Genomic DNA, 20,514 nt, shown 5'->3' with positions numbered 1-20,514 from the left:
GGAGCCCCAGTGGAATGAACGTTATTTTAGAGGCAAAAGGCTCCTTCAAAATCAGTCGCTGCTTTATTTAAAAATAAAAAAGAGAAGAAGGCAAGGAGATCAGGAAGGTAGTAACTTTTTTTGATGTCATCTACTTGTCATCACCTAGGCATGGTAAAGTCACATCTGGCACAAGGCACTCATTATCTCCTTGTCTTTGACTTACAAGGTATAAGAATAAAGTGTTCCATGAATACTAATGTTAAAAACTGTAAGCTTTTTAAAAAATGACAACTGTGAACAAATTTTTATATAGATACATAAAATAGTTCATTTCTGTGCTGTTTTGTTAGAGCTTAATATTAGGGATAATTTTTTTTTAGAGCTCCTACTTCATGTCCCATTTGAAATCTGTGCCATTCCAGGGAAGTTTATTACGAAGACATGAATCACAGTTGGGCTGTGTGGACACTGGCATATCTTCTTTTGAATAATAACCTCTTGGAAAATACGTTGTTTTTAAAAGAATAAATGCCCACTAAATATTTTACTTTACTTCGTATGAATATTGTATTTTCTTCTTTGTTGAAATGACAGGGATTCCTTATAGAAAAACAAGGTATAGTCACACAGTATTTGAAAATATATTTTAATGCTTACTTTTCTTAACTGTGCCTCCCGGAAAGCAGGATATAACTTAACTTGGAAAACAATAGCGCTTTTAAACTGTTGAGATTCTTTGTGACTGCTGCATGGGGAGAGGTCTGGGCTTTTTGCTTTTTAATGTTTCCCATATCCGTCAAGTCTTCCTCATCTGTTTACCTCCTGTTCCCTTTCTTCCCCTTTCTGTCCTTGATTTGCACTATCTACTGTATCACTACCTTTTAAATACTCTCCTTAGTATTCCTCCATTTCCTTTAGAATTCCTTTATTTATCCGTTAAAGATACATCTGCTGCTTTATTGGTCTTAGTAGTAATTTCTAGTAATTAGCATATTGGCATCTTCTCCGTAAGCATCATCTTTATATTAACGTCGAGACCATGATGGGAGAAGAAAATATGTACTCTAGAAATTACCTGGACCACTTTCACTTGCGTAGGTAATAGCATTTGTACTGAATTGTTGGCGACAAAAATACAGGGACTTGGAGCCAAAGTGATGATGGCAGCTGTGCACACCCTCTGGCACCAGGCACTTATTTGGGCCTTTCCGTAACTAGGAATTGCAGGCTTCATTTACTGCCCACATTTGCCTGATGCCTTCCCTGAGGCGGCTGGGTGGGAAAGGGAAAGTTGTTGGGGGAACTGTGTTAAAAGTGAGGATCGGGAACGGTTGGCTATTTAATCTAAATAGCAGGTGCAAACAAGGCAGAAATTTTGCGGGCTGTAAGCAGGTGAGGAAGTTACTTGTCAGTGATGAGCGTGCGGGACAAGGATTAAGGGATCCCCTGAGCTCGAGAATTACAAATGCTTCTGACACCTGCAGCAAAATTTTCCATCCACAGACGGTATCCTCGGGGAGGGGCGGGGAGGAGCTCAGGGAAGAGCAGTTTTCGCCGGGATTGGTGGCGGCCCCTTCCTGGGGGGCAGCGGCGGGTCGGACCCCGCCCCCGCGCCGCGGGTGGGCGGCCGGGTGGGGCGGGGCCGGGCACCTCCCAACTGTCACTCAGCCGGCGTGGTGGCTCTCCGCCCCTCGACGCGCACTCCGGGGCCGCCCCCGCTCAGCCCCAGGCTTCGCCCGCTTTGGTCACAGCGGGTCCGGCTACCTGGGGAAGCCCAGCCGGGCAGCTGCGGGCCCCGCGCCGGCTGGCGGCGCTGAGGGGTGGCCGAGGGGAGCTCGGCGGCGTCTGTGGGAGCCGTTCCCTCGGTGGGCCGCCGGCGAGGGCATGAGCGCGGACTTCCTCTGCCTCGGGAGCGGCGGGAGCGGCGAGGGGAGGAGGCGCCGCGCGGAGGCCACCGTCCAGGGCAGCGCCGGGGAACAGCAAGGCGGGAGATGTGCCTGTCCTTAGCGGCCCAGGAAGCAGCATGCACCCCGATGCCACCGACAGCAGCGGCGCCGGCCTCACGGGCGCCCGGGGCGAGCTGCGGCCGGAGCCCCGGGAGGACGCGGCGGCCCCACGGGGCCCTGATGGCGGGAGCTGGTGGGGGTCGGTGGCCGTGGCCGCACTCGCCGCCGTGTTCGTCTCCTGGCTGGGGTACGGCTGCTGGCTGGCGGCGGAAGGCGCGAGGCCGGGCACCGTTGTGCTCTGCCTCAGCCTGTACGTGGGCTGCGCCTTGGGCGCCTTGTTCTTGGGGTCCCTGTTCTCCCTGGTCTGCCGGAGCCGGCGAGCCCCGCCGCCCGACTTCGCCGCCGCCTGGAGACGGCGGGCCGCGGTAGCCCGCCGCGAGCTGGGGGTGAGTACCGGTCTCGTCGCCGCCGCGCGCGCGCCCACCCGCGGCCTCCCCCGGCCCGCCCGCTTCCGGCGCCCGCCGCCCGCTCCGGGAGAGCCGGGGGTCGCGGCGGGCCCGTGCTCTCGGCCCGGCTTCCCGCCGCGGCCCTGGACCCCGGACACAAACCCGGCTGGGGTTGGCGGACCGGGCGGGGAGACGCTCGCGTCCCCTCGGCCCCCGCGGGGAGCGGGCTCCGACTCCGTGGGGTTTGCCGAGATGCGCTTTAGTAGGCGATGTAGTTGCTCGGCAGCGGTCTTCAGCCACAGCCTCGGTAGCTGACTAATCTTTCCAGACCTTCGATGTTGCTCTGCAGTTGGCGGGTGGGAGAAAGGGGAGCACGGCGTGCACTGTACGCAGGCGCTGCGCCCTGTGCTGGTCATTACGTGGGGTTCTGGTAACCTTTCTCTGTGAGAGGCAACTTTATGCCCCTTGACGACGAGGAACTTGGCTCAGAGGGGCCAACTTGGCTTAGGTCACCCAGCCGGTCACCGTGCCCAAGCCTGTGTACACTTTCTACCACACTGTCCCGTCTTCCACCATGTTGATGAATATCGCAGTTCCTGTGATTTAGAAAGTAGATGCCCGAAATCACTGTAGTTGTAACAAAAGGAGGCTATCATCAGTGAGGGATGGGGATATGGGAAATAACAGTATTTTAAATGTACGCTTCCTTAGTGTTAAACCACTACTTTATCTGCCTCCCAGCTTCTATCCTATAACCCTTTAAATGAAACTTGATTCTGTCGTAGATTGGCACTGCTTGACTGACTGATACTGTCATTAAACTGAAATTGACCAAGCACTTTGGGGTAAGAGAAGTGGCAGTGGCTCACTTCCCAAGAATATTTGTTGGAAGCATCGTTACCTCCTGGGTTTTGCATTTGTTTGTTATATGATCTGCTTGCCTTTTTGTAAAAAGCATCCCACTCTTCACCAAAAGTACCCTTTCCTGAGTGTGTCAGTTCAGAATGCAGAACTGAGATATTGGCTGAAGGGTTGTAGGTAAAGGAGTCAGGCATCCTCATTCTGTAAGTTGAGCAGCAATTCAGTATATTAAGGAACGAGAACTTCTGTTTTCATAAGTCATCTGAAGTTGTATTTATTTCTCTTAAAAACCTTCACTCCGCTATCCATTTTTTTCATATCTAATTTAGCAAGAGTTGATGAGTAGGTATATTTTTCCTCTTGCTTTTTCTTTATAATGGTTAAAAAATAAGGATCCCAAGATTTTACTAGTTGGTTTATTGATCTGAGTGATAATGCAGTTCTTTAGAGTATTGTAAGAGGTTATAATTTATTTAGTACATATTTATCGAGTGTTTTATACAAGCCAGGTATTTATCTGGAAGCTGGGGTTGAATCAACAAGACAGATAAAAGCCCTGCTTTCTGGAGATTATATTCTTATGGGGGATCAGACAATAAACAAATAAATAAGGTCCTTTAGGATAGTGATAAATGCTTACCAAACAAAAAGTAACTCAGAATTATGTGATTAAGAGTGCCTGGTCTGTGGGGCAGGTGGGGTCAGGGTCCAAGCCTCAGTACTGCAGTCCACTTTCAGGGCCTGGAAGCCTCATGTTGTGGGTGACCTCCCTATTTCCGGGAATATTCCCTCAAACCTCCCAGCTCATTTGTACCTCTGACAAAAGTTGGGTTATCATCCAGAAAGACACTTTAGTGGAGGAATTAGAGAAAACAGTACTTTAAGTGGCAGAAAATGAAGCAGCACATGTCATCTCTCATGTATACTACCCAAAGATTTCGGGCAGTAGAAGAGGTGAAGTGTAATTTAAGGAAGGTAGGTTATAGGTCTTTTTTTTTTTAATTCAGTTTCTTATGATAGTGTTAAATAAGAAAGTAAGCACATTAGGAAGTTTATTTTCTACGTTATGTTACTTAGAATTGAAATGTGTGTTATTCACATAAAATTACATATATATTGATAGTACCAGTGCAGTTTACTCTGGCCTTAAGTTGTGCTGTATTTCCAATAATTTATGCTTAAAGTTTTATTTAATGTTATGAATGGAACATAAGCATGTGGTGAAGTACAAAATACCTGTCAGTTCTGTGGGGGTAGGAGCTGGACCACACGGGTCATCGAACATATGTGAAGGGGGAGGCTGTTTCGTAGTGAACCAAATGGTGCCTGTTAAGATTCAGTGACTACTACAGAAGTTTTGATTCAGCATTCAGAAAAGAATTCTCATTTTTTTTTATACATTTTGGATTTTTCTGGTGTTAGCTAGACATGCCAGACGTTGGGATCTATCCTATCTGTCTATCCTTCCTTTCTTCCTCTTTTTTTTCTTCTTGGCTGCCTTCTATAGAGCAAAAAAAAAAAAAAATGCATGTACTGTTACAAGTAGGCAACCAGAGAAGCCCACACTAAAAGGGGAAAGGTGTTTTCATGGCTGGGAGTGTTCAAATGTTCCTGCATGCTTCACAGTGTCATTCCTGGCTGTCAACTCCATATGATTAGGACCCATGATTGACCCCTTTTGTTATCCTTTGTACCTTGTAGGAGCTCCAGAAGTGTTTGCTGATGATAATGAAGAAAATTATGTCTGTTTTTGGTCACTAATACAGGGCTTTCCCTCTTCGATTAATCTAGTATTTACTGGGCATCTCCAATGTGCAAGGATTTTGATTTTCCTTGGGTGGGAATAAGGGCTGATTAAAGTGGTAAAACTAAGTTTCATCTTGGTTAGAAATAATATCCAGTGATATACTCAGGTGGTAAGCTTTGTAAGGTCAGGAAGGTTGACACTGAAGTCTCGACAATTGCTATCTGGGCCCCACTCTAGAAAAACTTGGATTTTGTTGCAGGCCAGCCAACTGGAGCTGTGATGCTCTGGGGCTGGCCTGCTCCTGGAGTAACAGCTGTCAGCCCAGCTCTGCTAAGTAGGCTATCAGAGTGTGGTGTTCCTCCTCTGAGGTTGTAGTTTGGTCTCGTGCCAGGCCAGTTAACTCACGTTGACCAAGAACTCAGGTTCACAGCTGCGGTTACTTGACCCTAGCAATGATCTAACCAAGGCAACAGCAAGAAAAATCTGGGAATAGTGAATTTAGTAGTTTAGAAAGCTTATTTCATTACTGGACCAGCAGTACAAAGTACATCTTCATGTAATGGAAAAAAGGTAAATTATTTCTTGCATTTTGATGATTGAAAGATAAAAGGGAATAACTTCTTTAAATTTCAGTTATTCACATAGTTACAGACTTTTTTTCTTTTTTTACATTGTAATTTATTAAATACTTCTTGATTTACAACCTATGGGTTCAAAAATAAGCAGTTAGCTAATGTGGATTGGAGAGCTGATACAAGAAAGTCCACAAAAGTCAGGTGCATATGGGAAACTAAAGTCCACTGCCTTGTAAAGAAAACATTAATGAAAGACTTCTCCAAGTTTAGACAGATAGAAAAGTTCAAGAAGTTCATCAGCTCTAGTAAGCATTTACTATCTGCTGCGTATCTGCTCTTCTTACCTCGTGAGATCATTTATGGCCTAGTTAGTTGCTGAGTGTCAGTGCCAGGCACGTAGTAGGTTCTCCATAGATGGATTTTTTCCCCCCTGAATGAATGGATTATTGTTTGAGATGAGAACAGACTTGAGTATCCAACTGACATTTTCAGATTTCCGATTTCCACCATAGTTCCCTAGAGAAGGGCTCATAGTCTTGCAATAGGTGTCACTAAGAGCTTGGATAGTGGCTTTCTGTGAAGTGCATGGCAGTGTTTTTAGTGTTGGGGAGGATTCAAAGATGAACAAGATGCTCCCTGTCCCTGCCCTCTCCCGCTAAGTAGGTTAGAGATACAGAAGACTGAATGGGAGGGCAGGTGTTTATACAGTGGAGACATTCACACAGCAATCCATGGCGCCGCTTGGCTTGGGTAGGACTTCTAGAATCCCTAAATAGTTCTTTCACTATTACTAATACAAAAGTTCTTTTGAGTAAAACAAACTTGATTTAGTTACTTGAGGGAAAAAGGAAAAGAAACAAGACTTAGGGAGACTATACACAGCCTCTTTGTGACTTCCCTTTATTATGCTAATGTGATAAACTAATCCTCAATAATTTGATGTGGATAGTGGCATAATACACTTAGTGTCTTCAGAATATTTGTTTGTATTTTAACTGGGGGATTTAAGCCATGTTGGCTAGTGGGAAAAATGTTTTTGAGGAAGATGGCTTTTGAGACCCCCTTAAATCTGCGTAACTCTGTGGTGCAAGGTTGTTCTACTTTAAGTTTATCCTATTCGTCATTTTTAAATTTAATTTTTATACAGGTTGTACAATCACATGGCTTTAGTAAAAAAAAAAGTAAAAGGGTATGTGGTTGAAAACAAAATCTCCTTTCCTTACAGGCAGCCATTATTAACAGATTATTCTCTGAGGTATGTTATGCATATATGAGCAAGTACAAATATGTATTCAAAAAGAGGAGCTTTTGATACTTATAATCTCTTGATATATAAACAGTGATTACTCATAAAGGAATAATTATTTATTTTCTGTATCTTTATTATGAAGGAACTAGTTCTAGGGTTAGTGAACATAGCATAAGAAGTTATATATGACTAGTGATAACTTCAAAGTAGGTAGATAATATTCGCAGTTAGACTTAGAACATAAAAAAAATGCTGATCAGAACCAGGAAATGTATCCTAAGAAATGATGAACGTTGTGTTTTTCAGTTTAGCACAACTGTCTGAAGGAGGCAATACATATTTTTGTAATTTGTATGAAAACATAAAAAGCCAAGCAAACTGTTGTAGAGACGGAGTCCATTTACTATTTGGGATCTGAGTTGCTGGTGAGTATGAGAGATGAATCCTAGTTTGGGCCAGGTATGGGAGTCCTCAACTGAGAGAGGAGGACTGGATTTTAGCCTGTAGACATGGCACCTACTCAAGCTTCTGAGCACTGGAGTGGCATCAGAGCTGGGCTTTAGAAATGTTACGTGGAATTGTGATTGGGAGGGACTCAGGAGGAGAAACCCCAGTCAGTTGCAGTGATGAAAAGTGAGAATTAATGAAGCTGTGTGAATGGAGACAGGAGGCTGTAAATTCAAGAGTGAGAAAGATGTTTCTTTGATGTTAATTATCAGTAGTTATCATTACAGATTGGTTCAAGAGTCTTCTCAAGAGTATCCTAACATTCTCTTTAATAAATCCATCCTCAGACCAAAGGGTCCTACTGTTTATTCACAGATGTGACGACCAAAGCCTCCAAGCTTGAATGTTCTACTAGGAGCCTCAGTCCTGGTCATTCTCAGGAGGTTTGTTTCTCACTCCCTTGAATCTTAAACTGCTCTTGCTTTGGGAGCAGGCTATGATATCACCTTAGTAACTGAGTGTTGCCTTCTTAAATATATCTCCAGTTTCATTTCCCAACCTTATCATTTTGCATGTAGGAAGTGCCCTAGATTCCTTAGCATTTATGAGCCCTTGTGTAGTCAGAATGGTACACACAATTGTACTAAAAAAGGTGACTCAGCAAACTTAGAGCCGAGGGTTTAGGCTTTAAAAAAGGAATAGTGTCTGTGCAAGGTTATTAGTATTAAAATGATGGCATACAAAGTTGCCTTTTTTTTTTTAATTGCATCTTTGCTTTTGAAAGAAAACCTTGGAAACCTGAAACTTCTATTTTCACCCTTTACTGTCAGGTTACTTTCTAAACGAGGGTCGGTCGTCTGGGTGGAGGTGACTGATGTGGCAGGAGTAGACAGGCAGCCTTCTCAGGGGCTCTGCTGGGTACCTGGGGCCAGGGCTTGGGTTCAGTCAGTTGTTTCTACACTCTCCTTTAGTCCTGGGCTGTTTGCTTATGTAGTTTCTCCAAACAGAGTGGAGCCTTCGAGAAAGCCCGTTGGGGGTTGGTTGCATTTTGGTAGACTTCTCAGCTCAGATGCTGCTTTGGGAGAATGTAGTTAGGAGCATGGGGTGTGCTGGCTTTATCCTTGGGGCTGGCCCTTGGGGTTTCCATACGTGAACAACCGTGAGCTGGATATAAAGAAAAATGAATATGGTAACTCCAGGTATAAAGCCTCTGAGGCCAAGGGGGAAACTGGAATGAATTGTGCATTTTTAGGGTAAGACATTGGAACTCATTTAGAAAGGTCACTAGGATCTACTTAGTAACCTTCCTATTTTAGTGTAGAATGCAGCTCTTGGAAAACTGGATACATTTTTTAATGAACACTCAGTTGTAAAGTGATCTAAAATTCTGCAGTTCTCACCCACCTTGTATGTTTGAGTGAGGGTACGTTAATAGTAGTAACTCAGATGGTGTAGGGTTTGCTCCTGTCTGTTCATGCAGGACCTCATCCTGTACCCCACCCCCCATACCTGCGAGTCCACAGGCAATATTTATGTATTTATGAATACATTCACTTATGTTCTGCCGTTCCTGGTGCCTGCAAAACATTTCAGAGAGGCTTCTCTGTGCTACTCTATGAAAAAGCATATTTCTTGTTGCGCTACTACTATTTTGGTCTCATAAAACTTGATATCCAGGAGTGCTTGGTCCTTCTATTTTTTTTCTGAGCCAAAGCCACAATATGTGCTTTATAGAAGGTGGAGATATAGCCCTGTTTCTCTCACTCAGTTATGCTTAAAAAAATTTTTTTTTACGTTCTTATAGAAGCTGAGAAGCTGTGTCCCTATTTGCATTTCCTGTAAAGACAGCCCCATCCCTTATGTCTGGCTCCTCAGAGCAGCCCCTGAGGTCAAGCTAGGGGTGTCTCTCCCAGCTCCAAAGCCTTCTGTGGTCCCCACCCAACCCTGAGGCACTGCACACAAGCCACCTCCCGAATGACCTCTTCCTCCCATGCAAATATACTCTTACAAATTATACACCTGAGGGCCACGTGCAGACTCTGCCAACTTGTTAGACTTGAAATTAACATCTTAACATTCCAGAAATTTCACTGTGTTTTTCCTGAGGCACAGTTGTTAATCTCATATTTTTCCTTCTGGTTTTTTTTTTCCTGTTTTACTAAACCTTTGAGATCGCAGCCCCTTGATATGCTCAGGAAGTTGCTTTGTTTTCTAGACTTGAATTTTGATCATTCTTGAGGTCCCGTTTTTTAAATTCTCTCTCTCTCTCAGGCAGTCTCACTCTGGGGCCCTCTACAATAACCTTGTCTACGCTGAGGGTTAGAAATTTATTCCTCTAGTTCAGACTCGCTTATTCAACTGCTTAACTTGACACTTCCACTTGGTACTCTCAGCGGTGCCTGAAACTGCACAGGTCCAAGTATCCCTGTCCCTCTCCCATTGCTCCTGGTGTCAGTGACTGGCACCTCCGAAAGTCCCACATCCTGGAGCCTGAGTCCTTCCTGCCGTCTCCTCTCTTCGCTCCCCAGATGCAGTGCATCCTTGTCTCCTTGCCTCTTGAGTATCTTGCATCCATCTACTTCTTTCCATTTCTCCTTCTTGGTCCCAGCTACCATCATGTGCCACCTAGATGACTGCAGTAGCCTCTCAATTCATATCTCTGCCTCCCTGTTGGCCTCTCCAGTTCATTCTCTTAAAAATGCAAACCCAGTTTAATCCTCTTATGCAACATATTTAATTAAAAGCCGCCAGCAGCTTCCTGTTCTCCCAAGTTTCCAGCATCTCTCCTGTCATAATTACCTTCACTCCCCATGCTTCCTCTTCAGCCCCCAAAGTGCTGACCCTTCTCTGTCCTTGGTGACTTTGAATAACGCTTGCTCTGCCTTGAGTCCCCTGATGCCCCCTTACCTAGTTAACTTCTCTTCCTCAGGCCTCGGCTGTCACTTTTGCAGAGGAGCTTCCCCTTTCTGCCAGCCACACTGTATACCTTTCCTCCATTGTACTTACAACTGTAGTTTTAATCTTGGACGATTCCTTGCCCCACTTTCTCATTAACCTTTGAACTCCATGAAGGCAGAAACTCCCCGCTGTATCTTTAACACCCAGCATGATTAAGTAGGTAAGCAATAAATATTTCTTGAGGGAGTGAATAACTGGGAATCAGTAGAGCACAAGCATTAAGAGAATGGTTTTGGAGTCAACCAGTCATTTGAATTGGAATCCTGGCTCTGCCTTAATAACTCTGATAATGGGCAACTTACTTCAGATTTCTACGTTTTGGTCTCCTTATCAGAAAAGTGGAGATAGTGAATACCTTCAAGAGTTGTTTGGAATAATGTGATAGTATTTGAAAATAAAAATACCGGTATTTGTAAAAGTGCTTTGAATTAGAAGATGTTAAATGGTAGATTTTACACTTTTATCTTTTTAGAAAACTTACAAGATTAAAGATGTAGATTCAGAAAAAAAATCACACAAAATAAATGTATAGTTGGATGAGAGATTATGAAGACAATACTCCTGTAACTTCCAGAAGCCCCTCTATATCTCCAGTGTCAGCCCCTTCCGTCCTAGCTAATGCCGTCTTGACCCAATAATAACCACTTCGTTTGCTTGTCATTATGGTTTTATCGCTCAAATGTGCATCCATGGACATTTTAGTTTAGTCTTGCCCATTTTCAAAAATTGAGTTTTCCCTGTATTCTTTTATTTTCCCTATAGGTTATCTGTTGAAGAATCTGGAGCATTTGTCCTATAGTCTGGATTTTGCTGACTGCATATGAATAATACAGCTCAGCATGGTCCTCTCTCCTTTGTACGTCCTGCGAATTGGCGCGGACCTCGTGCCAAACTTGTGTTTGATCCTTTTGGCAGGACTAGGTGATGTGATCGTTCATCAGGAGGCACATAACCTCTGATTGTCTTTCCTTTAGTTAGATTAGTAGCTGTTGATGCTCAATACTTGGACCTATGAATTTGTTGGGGTGACAAATAGGGATGTTTTAATCCTGTCATTTGTCTTTCATTTTCATTTTTAAAAGGATACACTTCTCTGTCATCTACTATTTGGTTACACTGTGGTACAGTTCATATGGAAAAGCTGGATAAATGATAGATTCTTTCCCATTATCAGTTTCCAAGATAATGAGTTGGTTCCCTGTCATCCTCTGAAGGTGACCAATTAGTTTTGTTTTTAAAAATATGAACTCATGGATTTGAATGTACTTGCTGGGTTTCAGCCAGTTGTAATTATTACCTTTCTTGAAGCTTTTGCAATTCCATCTTTGGCCAGTGGGAGCCTTTTCAAACTGGCTCCTGAGTCCTTTTGATATGACCCTGCTGGTCCGAGAGTTTTCTTGCTATCTGGGATAATAAGCTATTTCATATTCAATTTGACCATTTTTTCTTTTCTCACACCTGGAATTAGCCATTTCTCCAAAAAGAGCCTTGATTTCTTTTAAGGGGAAATGGTATTTCAGGAACTTGTTCTGTCTCAGTTCCGAGCAGCACAGCCAGACTCAGAAGCAGCTGCTGGGACTTTACCTGCTCGTTTGTAAGTAGGGTGACCAGCTGTCCTGGTTTGCTCAGCCCTGTCTTGGTCCTAGCACTGAAAGTCCTGTGCCCTGAAGGGAGTGGGGGACTCACCACTATTGGTTTGCTCATCGCGTCTTGGCCTTCCCTATGGAGAGATTGGAAAAAATGTGTATGAGATCTGTCTTTTGCAGAGAATAATCACTCAGTAGTTAGATTTATATATTCTGTGTCTTCTTAAAGGCAAGTAACCCTTATTTTGAACAGCGCTTTGCAGTCATCTTTGCCATTTGCTTATTGTAGCCTATAAGCTGACATTGCTAATGAGTCCAGGAATATGGTTTCTGTGCCCTCAGTTTGATTCATTTTACTCTAATCAGTGGCTGTGAATACAGTGGACAAATACGTGTACTCCAGGAGTCATAATGTGAATGTCATAAAGTGAATGCCTCAGTAATTGCCATAGTAAACTTAATATTTATTGCATTTACTGTATGCAGGTACATATATGTGTTACCTAATTTAATTTTTGTATCTCCCATGTGAGGTAGGGACTGTTAACCTCATTTTACAGATGGGAAAACAGGTTTAGAGAGGCTAAATGATGTGCCCAGAGCAAGTGGAAGAACTAAGAATTTAACCCAGGTCCCTTACTTTGCAGCCTGTACCCTTAACCACTTTATTACCTGGACTGATTCGGGTTTTAAAAAACGTAAGAATCCTTGGGATGGTTCTAGGATCTGTTTAGGAATTAGTGTCACTTGAGAGGTCTCAGAGTGATGTCACAGCTGCCCCTTCTGTGCTCATGACAATTATTGCTAATCAAGTAAGGCTGCTTTTTTTCCCCCATGGCTGAGTCAGGATGAGGCCTCAGAATCCCTTTCAATGTAGCATTCCAGACAGCCACTAAAAGTGTATTAGAGTTGACACAGAGCATGAGACCCACCTGCCATTGTTATATTAATAGTCTGAGAAATCCTAGTAAAGGAAGCTGGTCAGCTGTTTTTTAACCCTGTATTTTCTAAATATGACTGAGCCCTGTACCCCCCTCCCCCACCACCTTTTTTAAACAATAAAGAGATTTATTATCTTAAGAAATAACATGTAACCTAGAGGTAGGACAGGCCCATGTGGGAACGCCAAGCCTCCAGAAGCATCTCTCTGTATCTTTCTTGGCTCTGCCCTCCCCGTGAGTGGGACTGACTCTCAGGCTATTGGCCAGGTGGCTGCAGGAGTTTCACAGCCACACAGGATGAGAGCCAGAGGAGGGAAGGCCCTTTCTGGAATGAGGAAAACGTTCTTAGAAGTGCCGTGGCGGTGTTCTCATCATCTTGGCCAGGTTTGGGCAGGTACCACTCCTCACGTCCCACGGGGACATGATTTCTGTGATTGGCCCAGCCGGTCCTACCGAGCGCAAGGAAGCAGTGGAGTCAACACAGTGAACGTTGCACTGCACATCACAGGTTCTCCTGACTAGGACCGACCTCCCCTCGTAGCCTGTTTTTCACACCTTCATTCACTCTTCACCTTAAGGAACCTTCTCTCTGTCCCTGAATTTACCTTCATGGGTGTATGTGTTGCATCTGTTGCTCCTGGGGAGGCCTCTGCCCTCATATCTACACATTCAGTTCTTGTTAACAGCCCAGGTCAGTGCCCTTCCATTCTGTCAACTGCCCAGTAAACATTCGTGGAGGGAGGAGAGAGAGAAGTCTAGTGAATTCCAGGTTTCTGGCTTGGGTGCTTGAATGGAGACCATCCACGTGTGCAGGCTGGGCATGGTGGGAGGCGAAGAAGGAAGTTTTGACCATGTGGATTTTGAGATGCCTGTGGATACGTTCAGCCTGCAGGAAGGTTTACAGCTTTGCGATTTGAGGGCAAAAGATCGGAGAATCAGATCTGTTGGTGGTCAGTGTGCACGTGGTAATTAAAACTACAGGGCCAGTGAGACTGCCGAGGGCAGCCTGTAATGGCTGACAAGCAGCGAGCGGAAGGGCAGGAGGCAGAGGAGTGCGATGAAGAACACTGGAGACAGTGAAGGGGAGAGGAAGCCCAGAGCAGGCAGGGGGCAGCGGCGTCAGGTGTGCAGGGTGGGCCAGGAGAAAGGCTGGGAAGTGTCCCCGATTTGACACTGGAGACGGTGCTGGGGGTGTCCCAGGAGGGCGGATAGACGTGGTGCTTATTCTCTGAGGTGAAGGGCAATGGGGAGGGGAGGGAGCAGAGACAGCGGGTGCGCGGTGCCCTCTGGAAGCCTGGCCGAGAGGGTGAGGAGGCAGCGGCTACAGGTGTGTGTGTCCTGGGAGTTTCTGTGGTTGAGGGGAGAGACTTAATCCCATTTCTGGGTGAAAGAAATCGGGAGAAGTAGAGAGGAAGGGCCTGAGCATTTCAGAGGATGATTGCTGGAGCAGGGTCCAGCAGACAGGATCAGAGTGCAGGAGGAGCATTTTGGCTTGAGACTAAGGGGAAAAGGAAAAATGGGAGCACACAGAGAGGGACGCCTGTGGGAGGTGGCGGGGAATTGAGATATTTCAGGCTGGGTTGCCTCGACTTTCTTGGTAAGTGGGAGGCAAAATTGATTGCTGATGTTGAGGAGGATGACGTGTTGAGGGTAGTTTTAAGAGAGGTGGTAAAAGGTTCTGAAAAAAATAATGAGAACAACAGCAGAAGCAGTTACTGAGCCCTTACTGTGTACTGAGTACATCCTCATTTAATCCTTACTGTGACCCCATGAGATAGCTACTATTATCCCCGTGTTATGGCTCAGGAAATTTTTTTGGGGGAGGGGAATTTTTTTTTAATTGAAGTATAGTTGATTTACAATGTTGCTAGTTTCTGGTGTACAGCATAGTGATTCAGTTATATATATATATATTCCTTTTTGTATTTTTCATATAGGCTATTACAAGGTATTGAATATAGCTCCCTGTGCTGTACAGTAGAACTTTATTGTTGATGTATTTTATATATAGTAGTTAGTATCTGCAAATTCCGAACTTCCAGTTTATCCCTCCCTACTCCTTTTCCTCTCTGGTAACCATAAGTTGCTTTTTATGTCTATGAGTCTGTTTCTGTTTTGTAAGTAAATTCATTTGTGTCTTTTTTTTTTTTTTAGATTCCACATATAAGTGCTCTCATATGGTATTTTTCCTTCTCTTTCTGGCTGGCTTCACTTAGTATGACAATTTCTAGGTCCATCCATGTTGCTGCAAATGGCATAATTTTATTCTTTTTTTATAACTGAGTGGTAGTCCATTGTATAAATATACCACAGCTTTATCCAGTCATCTGTCAATGGAGATTTAGTCTGTTTCCATGTCTTGGTTAGTGTAAATAGTGCTGCTGTGAACATTGGGATGCATGTGTCTTTTCGAATTAGAGTTCCCTCCAGATATATGCCCAAGAATGGGAATGCTGGATCATATAGTAAGTTTGTTCTTAGGTTTTAGGGAATCTCCATACCATTTCCATAATGGCTGCACCAATTTACATTCCCACCAGCAGTGTTAGGAGGGTTCCCTTTTCTCCACAGCCTCTCCAGCATTTATCATGTGTGGACTTTTGAATAATGACCATTCTGACTGGTATGAGGTGATAACCTCATTGTAGTTTTGACTTGCATTTCTCTAATAATAAGCGATACTGAACATTTTTTCATATACCTGTTGGCCATTTGTATGTCTTCATTGGAGAAATGTCTGTTTAGGTCTTCTGCCCATTTTTGATTGGGTGGTTTGGTTTTTTTGTTGAGTTGTATGAGCTATTTGTATATTGTGGAAATTAAGCCCTTGTCGACAAAGTCATATCATTTACAAATACTTTCTTCCAGTCCATAGGTTATCTAGGAAACAGTTTTAAAGAGGCCCAGGGACTTGTCACAGGTGGCAGAGGTGGTGAACAAGGGACCCAGGCTCTTTCTGCATGGGAGGCAGCCGCCTTAGACTTTGTGCTCTGCTGCCTCACGAGAGCAGGGAAGCTTGTGGTATAGGGTTCAGGGCACAATGCTGGTGGAGGCGGAGGTGCATTTCCCCTCCTCTCTGCTCAGAGGTAGAGTGGCTGCTGCGCTAGGGCTTGTCTTTAAGACCACCTTTCTCATAAGGGGGGTTTTTATTGGAATTTCAACACATTTATTTTAGATAGAAATGGAGGAAAGAATTTTGATGATCTAGATCTAGGCTGGGGCAGATAATTTTTACTCTTCTGTTAGAAGGGATGTACAAGTCAGCCTTTTTTGAGTAGATTCAGTTGAACTGAATTTTCAGTTTTTCACAACTAATATTTTTATGGCACTAATCCATCTCACTCATCCCAATATCTTGTACATGTATGTTATCTGGGCCACTGCCTGGACCTCAGCTTTTCACTTCAAGGGAACTATGGAAATAGAAATCTCACTGAATCCAATTACCAGTGTGATATTTTTCCAACCAGGTCCTATATATTTTATCACTGATTTTCATTTAAAAGCCAGTCAACAAATTTAAGAAGAATGGTATTATGGTATTCTAGAACAGTAATGGAGTTAAAAAAAATGATTGCTTTTATTACTAAAGATCTCCGTGAAAAAAAAAAGATCTCAGTTCTGTGTGACTCATCCAATTGTTGAGTTAGTTACATGGCAGCTTTGAAGGGGGCAGCCACTTTGGCACCTTCTTCATTTATATTCAGTGGTTTCAGTGAGAACACTTCTGAAATGAGAATCATTTTTGTAATTTACTTTAATATGTATGAATTTCAAGACTATTATGAAATAATCTCATGGACTGAGTGTATATTTGAGTAATTTTACTTCCATGACCTGGGCTGGAGAGCGAATTGTGGAGAAGATTCCAGGATAGGCAGAATATTAGAATTCCTAAGCACAGCCTCCCATGGTGCTATCGCTCATTAGTTACTCTATTATGAGCTTCCATCAAGAGTAAATTAAGCCCCTTGAGCACAGAGAATATCATTTATTTACCTTTGTCTCTGGTACCCAACGAAGTGGCAGACACACAGAGTCCTCAGTACGTGTTAGAGGATTGAATGAGCTGATGGAAATGGGATTCATATCCCTGAAACCTTTGATTTCCCTTATGAGCTTAAATTTACAATGGAAGCCAGTGATAAAATGGCTACAGAATTTTTATTACACAGACCTTTGCAGGAATGCAAAAAGCTAATGCAGGTTTTCAGTTACCTTTCCTAAGCCAATTTGCTTTTTCTTCATTATTCTCCTCCAGCCCTAGTCTCTGTTCTATGCTTGTCAGTTTAGGCAAACTGCTGTCTGCCTGTGTACTTTCAAGTGCACAGTTATAATTTCAGTTTCCAAACTTGTGTCTGGCTTGAAATATACTTAAATTTTTCATAATCAAGTGGAGTGTTTTTTCTAGGGATTTTCAGATTTGAGTCCTTGACATTAGAAATAAAGTACATTTTTTCTTTCCATGAGTCTAATCCTTCCAACTGAATAGAAAAACAGTCCTTTGTATATTAACCTTTCTCAAAACCTACCTCTGTTGATCAGCTAATAGAGATTTTGCCTTTGCATTAAGACTGATTTTCTCTTAGAAAGCAGATTAATAACCAAGAAACATTACTAAAGGAATCTGCTTGTGACAGTAAACTCTGAAAATATGATAGGTCATAATACTAATCACATGCAATACAACTATAATCATTCTTCAGGAAGGAAGTCAATATTGTAAAAAATATTTAGACTATGACTTTTGGCACCATAATAACAACCTATATTTGTATACTGCTTTGTAATTTTAAAAACGCTTTCACAGGCATTCGCCTTCTTGAGATGCATAATAACACTGTAATCTAAATATGGCAGGCATTATTTAAATTAAACTGAATCTCAGAAATGGACATGTTCATTGTAGAAAGAAAATGGCAAAGGATCAAATGCAGCCTACTTTTTTCTGGGTCTCAAGTGCTCTTGCCACTATCATGTGATGTCTGTGTTTTTGCCAGGTAATAATAGCAGAATTGTGCCCCAGCCTGAAGCACATTTGAGTTTCATATTTGTTCAGAGAAAAGATCTGGTTTCATACCCAGTCATAGGGTCTAGTCTCAGGATCTGTCCTGACTGATGATTATCTCTCGTTGTAGAAATAAAAACAGAACCTTGATTCCTATATTTGCTTGCTGGCAGGGTTGGTCTTTAGCCCGAACACAACAATACTTTGATAACTGGTGTGGTAAGTGGCAGGAGCTACTGATGATGTAATCAGCTTTTCTTCTGTTGCCTAGTTCATTTCAGGTAAAATCATGATAATGATTTATGCTTCTGGAGGCCAAGCTGGTTTTCTTCAGTGCCTGAAGTGTCCCCAAGGTAGAGAAGGCTCTGACCTGGCCCTGCCTCTCTTGTCTGTTACTCGTTTCCCCACCTGGAAATACCTGTAGTGTTGGGCTTTCAAGATGCATAGATTGGTGTTGGTTAGTGTTGGTTGAAGAGGCTGGAAAAGAACTTTTCCCATTCACTTTAGCGTAGTTTGTGCTACAGAGTGTCCTCTATCCTCCATGTCCTCTTGTTCCTTCATTTTCTTCTTAGCTAGTAGAAGACTCTCCTTAAAGCACAGTAAAATTCTTGAGGCGCACAGTCCTTTGAAGTCAGAGTCCAAATCCACCGTGTATTTCATAGACGCTCAGTATTCTTTGGAACATTTTTGGTGATGCTACACTTAGATCAACAGCATAGATATGAAAATATTTTTCCTTTAAAATAGAAAAAAATGGTGAGGATATGTAAATATACAGTAATAAGAGAATAGTTAAATTATGGTATAAGTCATTCAAAACAATATATTCCAAATCTTTTATTACATAAAAGATGCTCATGGTAAAATACTGAGTGTAAAAAGCCAGATGCAGAACTATGTGAATACCGTGATCCTAATTTCTTTAAAGGTGTATGAAAATAAAAAAATACGAATAGGAATTTATAATTAATAATGTGTTGCCAGGCATCGTTTTAAGCGCTTCATGTGTATTAACTCAGTTAATGCTTATATGAACCCTAAGAGGTAGGTACTGTTGTTACCTTTGTTTTACAGATGAGGAAATCGAGGTACAGAAAAGTAAGTTGTCCAGAGTTAAATAGTAAGGTTTGGAGTCACTGACTAGGAGGAAATAGACCAAAATAGACCAATAGCTGTTATCTCTGGATAATGGTGGTGTAGATTGGTTTAATTCTTTCAATCTATAATATAGAATGTGTCTCTGGTCTTGATATAATTGGCAATAGCATTTTTAAAAATTGAAGCATGTTTGGAATCTAGAAAAACAACATGAGAACATCTGTAGGTTTGAATTTTGAAGAGTATCTTTTCTTTCTTATACCTAAAACAAATTATACTTGACTGGGGAGGGAGACATAACCACCACTTTCTATCAGTACAGTCTCCCTAACTGATAACCTCTCAGTATATGTTTGACAATTTCCTTTTATCGATAAGGAGAACAAGACCTTCTTTATTTCATGATTAAACATTGTAAAGCACAATCCAGGACCTGATCAAACCAGGTTTTGCTGGAGTACTAAATACTTCACCAATAATAGAACGTGTAAAGGCACATACACAATAGAACATCTCCAGTAAACAGACACTTTCCTCTGTGGAAAATACAGCCTCAAAGGCAAAAATACTTCAGTAACAGTATGTTCTATTATTGTCTTAACTTTGGTGGCTTAGCGTTTCAGCCCTTCTTTCTTACTTTCATTTCCACTATTCCTTTCCCTTCAGAAAACCAGCCCGTCAGCCATTGAACCAACCAACTGATTAGCCTCAATTTGTTGAAAGTTGGTAACATTTTGAGTTTTATTAGTGATAATAGCTGTGCTCTGCTACTCTGTGCCAGGCATTCTGCTCAATGCTTTCTGTGAGCCAGCAATTACAGACGAGACGCCCAGGGTTTGAATGTGGCTCCGGGTTTGACCCAAAGAGCATAAGCCCACAGTGTTTGGAATAAAATGAATTACTTGGAGATATCATCTAAAATTCTTGATTTCCATTTTGTTGTTGTTGTCGAGAAGAATTGGAACCCCTGGCAATCCCCTTATCTCAGTTTATTTTCCTTGCCAGGCTCCTGTGGTCTGGCTTCTTTCTTGGACCCGTGATATTAGGTGTTTAATCCTCTGTGGCATTATAAGCCCACTTAAGCTGGAGAGGCAGTGTCTGGGTCAAGGACCTACCGTTAGCAGGAAGTCCTGCTGGACTTGGGAGCCCCTGTTCTTTCTGCTCTGTCCCCCTCACAGCTCTTCAGTGCTGCCACTCAGCTCCTGTGCCGGGCACGTCACAGTCTTTTGTCAGGCTCTTTGTCACATCAGATGGCCTTTCTAGTGTCTTAGTCTTCCTGAGGAGGGGTATGTGTGGGTTCTTTGTTTCTTTGGTTTTAAATAAATTATTTTTTGAGGATGAGGCAGAATATGATTGGTTTGAAAGGAGCCATGGTTTTGAGAATCGCATAGTTTAAGAATGAGAATATTAGTCATGGGATCTCAGTAGGTTGTCAGATGCTGAAAATACTTGAAAAGACTTGGCCATGTGACAGCTCCATGTGGCTAATGATGATTGGGGACTTGTGTTTGTTTTCCTCAGATAAATCACTATTTCAGGAGCTTTACAGGAAATTATACCCATCATTCCTTTAACTCTGTACAACTGTTTTTCTTTTTAAAATCAAAATACATTAAAAAAATTTTTTTAATGTACAAGTATATAGTGCAGGAGAGAGACATGTGATTATT

At 42.8% G+C, this 20,514-nt stretch overlaps 1 protein-coding gene across 3 annotated transcripts in view; it reads left to right on the top strand.

Moving 5' to 3' along the window:
- The window catches only part of SNX25 (sorting nexin 25), a 99,293-nt gene that overhangs the window by 15,380 nt on the left and 63,399 nt on the right, over positions 1–20,514 (top strand). Inside the window, exon 1 of one of the 3 annotated variants that reach the window (XM_072950449.1) lies at positions 1,680–2,374. The exons of 1 other annotated variant lie outside the window; for it this stretch is intronic. In XM_072950449.1, coding sequence (XP_072806550.1) covers positions 2,006–2,374 — 369 coding nt within the window. In that variant the 5' untranslated portion in view covers positions 1,680–2,005. Of the gene's footprint in view, positions 1–1,679; positions 2,375–2,664; positions 2,682–20,514 lie in introns of those variants that run through there. One more of the 3 variants, XM_072950451.1, reaches the window with a different exon arrangement.

The sequence above is a fragment of the Vicugna pacos genome, chromosome 26, assembly GCF_048564905.1.
Source record: "Vicugna pacos chromosome 26, VicPac4, whole genome shotgun sequence".
Taxonomy (NCBI): domain Eukaryota; kingdom Metazoa; phylum Chordata; class Mammalia; order Artiodactyla; family Camelidae; genus Vicugna; species Vicugna pacos.
Note: the sequence above shows the minus strand (reverse complement) of the source record. Positions and strands in the feature narration are given on the sequence as shown.